Here is a 13,299-nt window from a genome sequence, read left to right as displayed (position 1 = left end):
CAGACGCTTTTATCCAAAGCGACTTACAGTGCATTCAGGCTATACATTTTTTTGCCAGTATGTGTGTTCTCTGGGTATCGAACCCACAACCTTTTGCGCTGCTAACGCAATGCTCTACCACTGAGCCACAGGAACACTGTACTAGACAGACTTTAGCTGTTGCGGCGCAGACACGATGTTACTCACCTATCGAGAAGAAACAAAACACTCCTTGAGTTCTCACCAGCGCTGGAAAGCTGATCCGATATTTACACGGGTCCTACTTCTTGCCTGAAGCATTTTTTTGTTCCGCAGACGTTTTCCTCTTTTGTTTTTATCCGCCATCTCTATCTTTCTGTCGCTCGGCTCGGACTGCATGCTCTCTCCTCCAAATCATGAGTAGACACGCCCCTTACTGCTGATTGGCTACGAGTTTGTTTTGCTATTCGGCCCGAATCAGTTTTCTAAAGCGTTTTTGAAAAATCACTTACCCCACCTTTAATGTTAAAACGGATTAGAAAAGATGTCACTAAACTCAATATTTCAGGCACAGAGCTCTATATTACGTGGTTTGAGTCAGAACTGATGGAGAAAGTTTTCCCATGAGCACCTGAGGTCGTGTCTGTTCTGTTGCTCATATTTCTCGGTCTGGAGACGTTCAGAAAAAACAACCTGAAGATCAGACTTCTCCAACAACCGGTTATCTGGAGACAAAGAGAAATAGAGAAATTGTGTATTGAAATAATATCCGAGAGGAAAATAATGTAAAAGAAGATATTATATTATATATATATATATATATATATATATATATTTGTTATTTTTCGTTTAGGTCATCATAAAACACATATTGGTGGAAGACTATAAAACAAACATTTATGTCATACATTCACAGTATGTCCACAAATATTTATTTGCATGAATTTTTTGGAATATTGTTTAAATATTTAAAAGTAAAAAAGATCCAAATAAATTAAACCCAATATTCTCTCAGATTTTGTTCATCTTTAATAGAATGACCTCAGATTTACCATAATGAAGCAGAAAACAATCTCAATAAACTAAAATAATATAACAACAAAATAAAACCATTTACTATTACTACTAATAATAATTAATCCCATCTCACACAACAATAATGGTGCGTTCAAGTGATGTCGGATAGATCGTATTTACGAGCTGAACGCACATGAACGCCACCACAAAGTCGTTGTTACGAGTGTGAAACTCGAAATTTTCTTTAAGCACCGAGTTTCCGAGTTGGGGGCGTGTCAGCAAAAAAACGTGTGGGATGCAATGGACGCAGCCAAAGACTATAGCAGCATCTGTATTGACGGTAAATTTGTTGAAATTAAATGATTAATTTTTTGCAATGTAAAATTAAATCTATATAAGTTATTAGTTAAAAAATATTATATTATTGTATAATTATATATAAATATATAGATAGAATATATAATGATTCAGTTTATCGCCTTCATAAATTGAATAAAAACAGAAAAAACGAAAACACAATAATGCACATTCCTTATTCCTCATTTTGCAGATGTACTATAGTTAAAAAAATCTTTGAATTTTATGTAGGAAAGTTAAATTGCCATCTTGTTCAGACCAAAGCGACTTGAACGTGCCTGACGTCATTATTACGACTTGTCAACTCGTAAGTACGAACTTCCCATGAGGACTTGAACGCAGCATAACCAACTAATTAAACGAAGAAAAAAACAAAGAAAACAAACAAATAACTAAATAAACGTGCATGTGTCTTACACTGGTGTATGATCTCCTCGAAGGCCTGACGCTGAACTCTGTCTCTCTGCTTCAGCTGCTCGACAACGTGACGTTTCCACAAACACTCGACTCTACGGCCCGCCATCTCCTCCTGCACACACAAACACAGACACACACAGACAGCCAAGACACAGACACACACGCACAAACACAAACAGACACACACACAGACACACAAACACAGACACACAAACACAGACAGCCAAGACACAGACACACACGCACAAACACAAACAGACACACACACGAGCGTGTTTATTGGCATTTACAAGATAATCCAAGCCCAAAAGTGTGTTTTAACCCTATAAAACCATAAAGTCATATTCATCTAAGGCCTGTAAATGATCAAACTTTACTGTGTGACACAATCAACTCCATGCCTCCTGTCGTCTGATTGATAGTTTAGACTTTTTTATCACGTAAAAGCTCTTTTAGTGTAGTTGTACTTCATGTGTCTTTCTGTTGTCAAATCTTGACTGATTTTTATCAAGTAAAGGTCTGAATAACTGCAGTCATATTTCCAGATGAACACTTTCTGGACTGAAGCAGCTCAGCTTTACTTGATTCTCCATCAATCATGTTTTAGAGTCTCAAATCTGATCCTCAGGATCTTTTGAGGAGCGTTTGTTTCCAGAAGCTTTACTTTCACTGTTCCTCAGCGGAGGAATGATCTTCACAAGCCTCCAGAACATCTCACATCTTCTGAGGAGCAGTTATTTCTTCAGCTCTCAATCAGCATTGGATTGCATTGCATTATATGTTTGGATCATTTCAATCTCATCTTACTAAAACATGTTATTGGAGATATAGAGCGACCATTGATATTTAGATCATTTTATGTAAGTATCTGCTACACTGTTATAAAGATATCACTGATTTACATTTCAAACATCATATAAACCAGCATCTGCACCACAACTGAATAAAACTGAGCTGTTTTCTCACTATATCAGGCTATATGAGCCATAAAAGCCTGATGGATCAAATATGATACTCATCAGAAACACATATGCACACTCTTTTTAAATATTTTGTCTGAAGGTTCAATAAACTCTTCAGCTTCAAAACTGTTTTTAGACTATTGTTTCATATGTCAGACTTTACAGGGTTAAATCTACACTGTAAAAAATGACCGAGAATTTAACAGTAAAAGACTGTAAAAATGCTACAGTAAAAACCTGTTAAATGGTTAACGGTAAATTCCCCTAATATATACGGTGAAAAACTGTATTGGACATTACATGTACTGGACATCACAGCAATCATATCAGAAACACATTCCATATGCTTCAGTAATTTACGTGCAAACATGCAAATGACTAAGAGTGCATGCACCATGGGAGTATCAATTATGGTAGTAATAAAGTTTGTTGTTCATGCATATGATATTTGAACATTAAGACAATAGCATGGTTTTCTCTCATTAAAAAAAGATAAAAACTGCTTTTAAAAGGTACTAATAAGCACACTTGAGGTACTAATATGTACTTTTAAAATACAAATGTACACATTAAGGTACAAATATGTACCATTTAAAGGGAAATAAGGTACAAAAACATACCTTTCAGCTTTTTGTACCTTTTTTCTGAGAGTGCAAAATTTATATCAAAGTACCATATTATTAAGTCCAGGTCATATTTCACCCCAAAAGCAAAATAAAAAATATGTAATTTATAATTAATTAATTATATTTTGCATGAAAGTAAAGCCTGTTCTTGAGACCACTGTGATTATTTTAATTCTGACATTGCTTTTTTTCATTTAAATTAATTATATTAAACTAAGTATTTAATTGTCATTATTGAACTGCATTTCATTTATTCTAATTTAAAAAGTTTTTTTTTTCATTGTGTTGAAAATAATGTCAAAAATGCTAAATATAATTGCTTACACTTTTCTTCTTTCTTTCTTGAAGCACACTTTCATTCAAACGTTTGGGGTCAGAAATGAATACTTTTATTCATTAAAGGACGCATTAAATTGATGAGAAGTGACAGTAAAGACATTTATAATATGACAAATGATTTCTATTTCAAATAAATGCTGTTCTTTTGAACTTTCTATTCATCAAAGAATCCTCAAAAATAAAATGTATCACAGTTTCCACTAAAATATGAACTGTTTTCAACATTGATAATAATCAGAAATGTTTCTCGAGCAGCAGATCAGCATATTAGAATGATTTCTGAAGATCATGTGACACTGAAGACTGGAGGAATGATGCTGAAAATACAGCTGCGCCAAGCATCAAAGTTTGATTTTTTACAATATATACACATAGATAACAGCTATTTTAAATTATAATAATATTTCACAATTTTTACTGTATTTTGGTGACACAAAAATATTACAAATCTGACCCAAAACTAATGAAAGATGAATTCAAGTAACATGGTAATGATACAGTCCTACAGTAAATATCAAAAGCAAAAGAAATACAAAATTGTATAGTGCACGAAATGAAGTCTATTCTTAATATTTTTAATTTTTTTTTATTTAAGATACATTTGACTAAATTAAATATTTGTGCCATGATGATATGTGACCCTCTCTGTGAAATCCAGGCTGAAGTCTCAAAATCTAATTATGAGATAACAAGCATCAAAGTTTGATTTCAACCATTAATTTCACTGTGACTTCAATCTTTGACGTGGCCTTACTCAGTCAATATTAAAGATATAAAGGTTATATTTTCACAGAATGTTGTATAAAGGATGATTTGGATGACAAAAAAATGACTTTAGCTGGGTTTTCACAGGCAGGGTCACATATTTGTAAATAATAATTTTAAATATAATTTTTTTCATTGTAAGTTTGTTTAAACTTACATGAGCCCTTATCCCCTCAATCAATTTTTCCAATTCAAAATGAACAGCACAAACTCTAGTTAGTGTGAGTTACCAGACAGAGACAGCATGGACTCAAACTGCTTGCAGTTTCTGACGCCGGTGCTTCCCTCGGCACACGACTGCCACAGGTTCACATAGTACCACACAGACGTGATCAGCTGATCCGCAAACGTCGACGTGCGCCACGAATCATTCACCAACGACACGAAGGAGAGCAGCCAGCCTCCCAAACACATCAAGAACCCCAGCAGCTGAACCCCCGTCGACATGATCGAGTAACACGGCTCAAATCCACACAATATACGTGTTTTGTATTTTTATAAAATATGTTTGTTTTGATTCATTTTTTTCATTTATAACTTTTAGTTCATTTAGTTTGAGTCAGTTTAGATATTTGACGATAAACTAAACAAAAAAGAGAAATGTTGCTTTGGCAACTAGCTCAAATAAAGTATGTTTTTTTTACTATAATAACCTTGATTACAGTATTCATTAATATTTTGAATGATCTTTTATTTTTATATTTTCAGTTTTCATTTTAGTTTAGGTTTTTAGTCATTTTGTTATGTGCTTTTGTAATTTTGTTAATTATTTTTTAAATATATTTATTTATCTTAATTTTAGTACTTAAACTTATGTATTTCACGTACACCATTTCTAATATTCATGTTTTTTTAATTTTTATTATTATTTTTCCTCCAATATTCATTTTATTTCAACTTTGATTTAAACGGTTTTAGTTAACATTTTTTTCAAGTAATTTTTTTTTAAAGTAAATCCACTTCCTGTAAATTAAATTTCTTGCTGTAGATTTTGGCCAATTCAAATCTGAACCCATAAATTAAAAGAATTCAATGATTAAATTCTAAATTCTGCCCAAGAGTCAAACTGCAATCATTTGAGACACATCTGCAGAAAACTGTACTGTATTCTAGAGTAAAGGTGTGTGTGTGAGTGAGTTTTTATGACTAGTATAACCTCGTTTTGTCACAGGATTGAGCCACAGGCGAACAGTAAAACGCTCATGATACTGTATCACTGAAACCAAGCAGCAGTGTGACGTAATGCGAGCGAAGGCCACGTGGAGCGCGTGTCTCACCTGGAAGGCCCAGGATGGTCTTGAATCTCTGGCAGTGAATGGCTCCGAGCGAGTTAGACGCACACGACACCCACAGACCTTCAAACTGAGAGCTGGCCGTCACCACTGCCTCCCCGTGACTGGCTTTCCTCCACACGGCTGAGTTTGTGGAGCTGGACTCCAAACACCAGCCCACGATTCCCAGAAACATTCCCATCAGCTGAAACACCATCGCTGCCATCCTGAACCAGAGATTCTGAGACTATTCACACAAACAAACACATAAACAGCTGTGGTCAAAAGTTTACACACACCTTGCAGAATCTGAAAAAGGTTCATTATTTTACCAAAATAGAAGGGATTTTTTTATTTAGTGCTGTCCTGAATAAGCTATTTACATAAAATATGTTTAAAGGTTCAAAAGGTCACTAATGCTACAGAAAGAAGAGCTGGGGGTGAAAACTTTTGAACCGAATAAGATGTGTAAATTTAGTTTTAATATCATAATGCTTTTCGTTTAGTACTGCCCTTCAGAAGCTACAGAAGATACTTGCATATTTCCCAGAGCACAAAATAAGTCAAACTTACCCTGATCTTTAGATTCCACTAGATTCCGGGTTTTCACCCCTTAATGTTTGAACCTTCTGTAATAGGTGCGTATGAGTCCCTCGGTTGTCCTCAGTGTGAAAAGATCATATCATATGCTGGAGAGGATTCAGATATGCAAAAGATGCTGGAAAACTGTTCAGGACAAACATGGGACACATGAACAAACATCACTAAACAAAATTTAACACAGTATTAAGAATTGAGGGTATATAAACTTTTGAACGGGGTCATTTTTATAAATTCAGCTATTATTTTGTCTTGTGGTCTATATGTAAACATCTTTTATGTAAAATATTTGTTTCAGGACAGTACTAAATAAAAAAAAACATGCAGTTTTATTTTCACAAAACAAGTAACGTTTTGCAGATTCTGCAAGGTGTATGCAAACTTTTGACCAAAACCGTACTCTCAAAATGAAGGTTCTTCGACGGTTCTTATGGTTTTGCTTTATAGGGTTCATAATTTGCTGTGTGGCTGTTTAAAGATGCTTCTTCACATCAGTATATTGGATTCTGGGTTCTTTGAAGCACCAGAACACAAACATAACCAGAAATGGAGATTCATCAGGCTGGAAAAACACATTTGTTATATACAAACCCCTCTATAGAAGCCTTCAAAATATAGGAATAAAACTGCTAAATGTAGTGAATTCGGTGCATGCAGTGGTTTTACATATGTGACTTCCCTTAAGGGGTAAAATATCAAAGTTTGATATTAAATTAGAAAAAATAAACACTTTCTCAATAATAACATCTCAGTAATGTTGTTTTATAAGTTATGTTACATAAAGAACTCTTGCAAAGAACTATTTCAGCATAAAGGTTCGTCAGGTTGATGTGATTCTAAACTATTAATATCACGTTTAAGTATTTCTAGAGTGAGAAATTCAGACAAGTTCTATTCATGACCGGTCAAACGTTGGACTTCAAACTCTTGGGAAATAAAAGCAAATCATGCAGTGCTTAACTTAGAAATGTATTTATCTAATAACATGCATAAAAATGCGATTCACTCATAATGATGAATAAAGCCTTTCAGGTTATTTTAATATAATTGAGATACTATTATAGTTTTTATTCATATTTTTCAAATTAGTTTTTGTTTATATTTTAGTTGCTTTAGTAATTTTGTCATTTTTATTAGATTTTTGTTACTATACAGTTTTTTATTAATTGTTTATTGCAGTTAAATGCAGTTGCATACTTAAAACAAAAGATGCACTGATATTAAAAAAATAATAATAAAAACTTGACAACAGAATATCTGACAAATATTCATCAGTTTAGACCCAAAGCACAATCAGAAATTGCTACAGATTATTATATTGATGAAAATGAATATTCACACACACCTGTTTGGCTCCCAGTGGACTGTGACCTAATAATCAAGAATAATTTTGTTAGGTTTCCCCTGAAACTGTGGCTTTTGAGCAGGGTTTCCCGTCGATATGAGAGACAGCAGTGATGGGCGAGTGTCACTGTGTTAATATTGGCTTTAGGTCAATAACCCTGAAAAAATCTAATCCTCTTCAAAACACAGAAAGGGGGCAGAGAGATGGCCTTCTTTCCAGATGAGACTCATCTCTTGATTCAGGGTCATCTGTCTGTTTCACACACTTCACAGTACACCGATTACGCCATTATCAACAAACACAACACCAGGCTTTATTCCACTCAAGTGCTTAAAGATCATTTACAAACTACACTAATGTTCAAAAGTTTGGGGTGCTTTTGAAAGACATCTCTTCTGCTTACCAAGACTGCATTTATTTGATCAAAAGTGAAATATTATTCCAATATTTAAAATACCTGTTTTCTATGTGAATAGGTGTTAAAATGTCATTTATTTCTGTGATGCGCAGCTGTATTTGCAGCATCATTACTCCAGTCTTCAGTGTCACATGATCTTCAGAAATCAGTATAATATGCTGATTTGCTGCTCAAGGAACATTTCTGATTATTATCAATGCTGAAAAAAGTTGTGCTGCCCAATGTTTTTGTGGAAACTGTGATGCATTTAATTTTTCAGGATTCACAGATGAATAGAAAGTTCAAAAGAACAGCATTTATTTGAAAGAAAATATTTTGTAACATTCTAAATGCCTTTACTGTCACTTTTGATCAATGCATCCTTGTTGAAAAGTATTAATGTCTTTAACAAAAAATAAAAATCTTACTGACCACAAGCTTTTGAACTTTTAACCAGACTCTTTTACAACAGGAAAAAACGGAAAAATGCCAATTTGTCAACAAAAGCCTAATATACAGATGCATCTCAGTAAATTAGAATGTCGTGGAAAAGTTCATTTATTTCAGTAATTCAACTCAAATTGTGAAACTCGTGTATTAAATAAATTCAATGCACACAGACTGAAGTAGTTTAAGTCTTTGGTTCTTTTAATTGGGATGATTTTGGCTCACATTTAACAAAAACCCACCAATTCACTATCTCAACAAATTAGAATACTTCATAAGACCAATAAAAAAAACATTTTTAGTGAATTGTTGGCCTTCTGGAAAGTATGTTAATTTACTGTACATGTACTCAATACTTGGTAGGGGCTCCTTTTGCTTTAATTACTGCCTCAATTCGGCGTGGCATGGAGGTGATTAGGCTTCACTTTATTTTTGCTAAATATTTAGATTTCTTGTGAATTTGGGGTGAAATATGACCTGGATGTTTCTTTATGAAACCCAAACTGTGCAATTAATTACACAAAAACCAGAAGACAACAAAACGAGTGACAATGGGAGAGAAAAGAATGATGGGATGGAAGTTTCCGAGTGATAACTGGGAAACACGGGAAGAGACGAGCGATACAGTGACTTCATGAAAACACGAGGAAGTGGAAAACAGACGCATTGTTCATGAGCCATTATGATACCATGACTGTTACTGAACTTTGGTCGCTCTGAGAAAACACCTCTGAAACAGTTTCTACTGATGAGACATATAGAGTAGGTGTGTGTGTGCTATAGAGAAACAGGGCTAATCATTCACATTTAACAAGGACCAAAGTCTCATCTGAAACTCAGACAATAAAGAACATATTACACACAATTATAGTAAATTAAACCAAAGCTGGCACCTGATCATACAGAGAAAACAGGATTTTAAATAATAATTTTATTTTTCAAAATGACAGTTACAGACTATTTAAACTTTTAAGTTTCTGTACATGATGTTGAATGTCACTGAGACGCATAACGTCCTTAGAGCTGTGTGCCGAAGCTCTGCCCCTCCAGATACATTTGCATTTTTAACCAAGTGGGTGGGGTTAGTTGGATTCAAATTTCAAATCGGAGGCGGAGCATAAGGACATCACTGTGACTGAAACGGACCTCACTCTATGACTCTCTCACAGAATACAAAACAGAACATGAGCTTCAAGTGCATGAATATCTGTGTCAGCGTGTCTGTGTCCGTTTCTCAAATTGTTTTCTCTTCATGAATGAAAATGAATGACTCTAATGCATGGCTCTAAATCGAGCCGTTGCCGCCAGTGCCCGGGCCTCTCGTTCTGAAGTCATGCCACATCTTCACCAGCGGCTCTCTGTTCTTCCAAATGAGCTCATGACCATAACTGATGTACCAGCTAGAGGAAGAAACAGACATTAAACACAGAGAGAGAATGAACATGCTTGTCTTTACATGTTTACAACTGGTAAAAAGATCCATCAAGTGGCCAATCGATGTTTACGCCACCTGCTGTTAAAATGCATGTCAAATGAATTGAATTGAGTGACTACATACCAGGGTTATTATATCAAACTAAAACCATAAAAATAATTTTTTGCTAATTCAAATAAAATAAACATTAACTAAAATAAAACCAAATGCAAAAAAAATGTTTTTTTTAAACTTTTTACAGCTTTTCCTTTTTGTTTAGTTAAACTTAAAGTACTAAAATAAAATCTAACTAAATAAACTAAAATTTATAAATACACATTTATAAAAACTATATAGACAAAAAAATGAATACAAGAAAACAAAACATTTACTAAAACATTATATAAACGCAAATATAAAAATAAAATCTAATAAATAAAATATTATATACTGTATTATCAAATATTAACAAAAATTATAATAGTATATTAATGATACTGAATTAACAGTGGTACAAGTAATTTGCCAGTGTTATATTAGTATTATTTATAAACTATTAAAATATGTATTAGTATTTTGACTTATTATATTCTATTTTGATATTTTCGGGTTTCATTTAGGGGTGTGCGATATTGAAAAAAATAATATATCTCGATATTTTTGATAATGATAATTAGACGATATTTTGCCAAGTGTGTTATTTGTGCTGATATCTGACTACCATGGACAGCTGCAGTTTTTGATATTCTTCATTCTGTGTGGTCAGTTCACATCAGTGAACAGAAATTAATCTTTTCATAATAAGTTTAAATTGATTTTTACATTTTATGGGCATTTTTACCTTTAATAAAGCCATTTTCTGCTAAAAGTGTGCATCTTTTGAGTCAAATTGTTGCATTTTATCAGTCAATTAGAATAATAAGACATTTAGGCTGTTCCCAAATAAATGAAACCAGTATCAACAAAATTAATCTTTGCAGAAGTTGCATCTGAAGTGGCATTTAGATGTTTTTACACACTATTTAATTCAGCTCAGAGGGACATGGAGTGCTTTAACCTGCAGTTACAAATGCATAATGTTTTGATATTTTAAACATAAAACATTGAATACTGATGTAAGAAATTATTTAAAAAATGAATAGATACTTTAAATGTGAAATTAAAATCGTCAGTAGGTGGCAGCAACTCATTGTAAACAAGTGAGTCATTACGATTGAACCGAATCATTTAAACGATTAATTCATTCAGGAACGAAACAGCGTCATGTTGCTCAGAGGCGCACAACAGTGCTGTGGCTGTGTTTGGAATGATTTTTGGTTGGCGAAATAGAGCAAAACAACAGGCAATATGGTGTCTAAAATGTAAGTCTCTTAATATTAACTTATTGTTTTTATTGAACTGTTGTATAAAATCAGTATCACATTTGTAATCGTGCGTATTTTTGAAGAAGAAAAAAAAAGTCACACTTTGTGTGATTTTAACTATATGAAATTATATAAATATGTACATTTTCTGCCCCCATATCTTGAATTTTGTGATCTTTCTTAATGCATTTTAATAGACTGAATCATGCAGTGAAAGAACGCTCTCTAAATGCGCACGTGCACTGTTTAACCCACTAGACTTCATCACGTAATGTACGCGCACTCCGTAGGTGTTTTGTTTGGTTTTTGCAAAATACTCGATAATGTCAAATTGCACATCGTTAAAACAACAATTACGATATTATCGCAGACGATATATATCGCACACCTCTAGTTTAATTTTAATTTTAGTCATTTCATTATGTTTTGCCATTTTTATTTGTTTCTGTTTTATATATATATATATTTATTCCTTCAGCTTTAATTTATTTTTTACTTTACTTTTATTTATTTTTAGTTGCTAAGGCAACATTTCTAATTTTCACTTCAAGTTTTTCATCTAATATTTACATTTTATTTCATTTCAGCTTTATTTCAATTAACGAAAACAATATTTAATAGTTCTTGTTAACAATAACAACACTTTCTCCTTTCAAAAACATCTAGACTGATCTAAACGTACGCGAAAGTAGGGACAAATCACTCACATGCCGAATAAAGCTCCACCTAAATGAGCTGCGTGATCGAAAAAACGCCATCCCAGAATCAAGCCTGTGGTATCCAAGGCGACCATGGCCTTGAGAGCCTGTTGGCAGGAGAAGATCATGAGAATGTGGCCATCATTACTACCCAAAACAACAAAAATCTCTTACACAGACTCACACACACACACTCACATTTCCGGCGGTGAAGGTGTACATGGGGAGGAAGATGATGGCCAGTTTGGCTTCAGGCATTTTGGTGCAAACAGCTGCTAGGACGGCCATGATGGCCCCTGACTGACACAACGCAATAATCTGTTCACTACATCCATATGAACACTGATGAAATCCTGAAATGTTTAATCTGAAAACACACTCACCGCCCCCAGTGATGGACCAAACCGACCCATCGCTGTTTTACTCACATAACTGACAAACGTAGAAATCACACCTGAGAATATGGGCACAGAAAGATGAAATCCAACAACACTGATGAATTTAAGGAGTGTAGGATGTTTTGGAAATCTGAAAACTCTTAAATGACCCAGACCTGCGGAGAGGTAGAGCGCCATGAACTGCTCTTTTCCCATCATGTTGATGATGCTTGAAGAGAAACTCCACAGTACGTACATGTTGGCCGCCATGTGGAAGAGAGAATAGTGACTGAATGTGGACAGCAGCATGGGCCAACACAGCACCTCTGAAACCAGATCACAATCCAGATTAAATAACAGTGCAAAGATCAGAATCCAGATTAAATTACTGCATAAACCAGATCAGAATCCAGATTTAATTAATTAATTACATTTATATAGCGCTTTTCTAGGCACTCAAAGTGCTTTACATTGTCGGGGGGGATCTCCTCATCCACCACCAGTGTGCAGCATCCACCTGGATGATGCGACGGCAGCCATAGTGCGCCAGAACGCCCACCACACACCAGTTTATTGGTGGAGAGGAGACAGAGTGATGAAGCCAATCAGCAGATATGGGGATTGTTAGGAGGCCATGATGATCAGAGGCCAATGGGCAAATTTGGCCAGGATGCCGAGGTCACACCTCTACTCTTTTCGAATGACCACAGAGAGTCAGGTTTAACGTTTCATCCGAAGGACGGTGCTTGTTGACAGTATAGTGTCCCCGTCACTATACTGGGGCGTTAGGGCCCACACAGACCACAGGGTGAGCACCCCCTGCTGGCCTCACTAACACCTCTTCCAGCAGCAACCTAGTTTTCCCAGGAGGTCTCCCATCCAGGTACTGACCAGGCTCAGCCCTGCTTAGCTTCAGTGGGCAACCAGTCTTGGGCTACAGGGTGA

The 13,299-nt window shown here is 34.8% G+C and overlaps 2 protein-coding genes and 1 pseudogene across 3 annotated transcripts in view; all 3 read right to left on the bottom strand.

Annotated features, from left to right (window-relative positions):
* The window catches only part of LOC107600818 (autophagy-related protein 16-1-like), a 32,254-nt gene extending 30,392 nt beyond the window's left edge, over positions 1 to 1,862 (bottom strand). For both annotated transcript variants that reach the window (XM_016292787.1, XM_016292788.1), the window contains exons 1-2: positions 1,750 to 1,862; positions 590 to 683 (exon numbers count right to left, since the gene is read on the bottom strand). In XM_016292787.1, coding sequence (XP_016148273.1) covers positions 590 to 683; positions 1,750 to 1,855 — 200 coding nt within the window. In that variant the 5' untranslated portion in view covers positions 1,856 to 1,862. The remainder of the gene's footprint in view (positions 1 to 589; positions 684 to 1,749) is intronic.
* Positions 1,863 to 5,483: 3,621 nt separating this feature from the next.
* On the bottom strand, positions 5,484 to 7,793 carry LOC107600817 (claudin-19 pseudogene; annotated as a pseudogene).
* Positions 7,794 to 9,418: 1,625 nt separating this feature from the next.
* parlb (presenilin associated, rhomboid-like b) overlaps positions 9,419 to 13,299 on the bottom strand; it is a 13,210-nt gene continuing 9,329 nt past the window's right edge. The window contains exons 6-10 of the mRNA XM_016292786.1: positions 12,531 to 12,680; positions 12,361 to 12,431; positions 12,176 to 12,277; positions 11,987 to 12,084; positions 9,419 to 9,901 (exon numbers count right to left, since the gene is read on the bottom strand). Of these exons, the coding sequence (XP_016148272.1) occupies positions 9,787 to 9,901; positions 11,987 to 12,084; positions 12,176 to 12,277; positions 12,361 to 12,431; positions 12,531 to 12,680 (536 nt within the window). The 3' untranslated portion in view covers positions 9,419 to 9,786. The remainder of the gene's footprint in view (positions 9,902 to 11,986; positions 12,085 to 12,175; positions 12,278 to 12,360; positions 12,432 to 12,530; positions 12,681 to 13,299) is intronic.

Source organism: Sinocyclocheilus grahami, unplaced genomic scaffold, assembly GCF_001515645.1.
Source record: "Sinocyclocheilus grahami isolate Dianchi unplaced genomic scaffold, SAMN03320097.WGS_v1.1 scaffold292.1, whole genome shotgun sequence".
NCBI classification, from domain to species: domain Eukaryota; kingdom Metazoa; phylum Chordata; class Actinopteri; order Cypriniformes; family Cyprinidae; genus Sinocyclocheilus; species Sinocyclocheilus grahami.
Note: the sequence above shows the minus strand (reverse complement) of the source record. Positions and strands in the feature narration are given on the sequence as shown.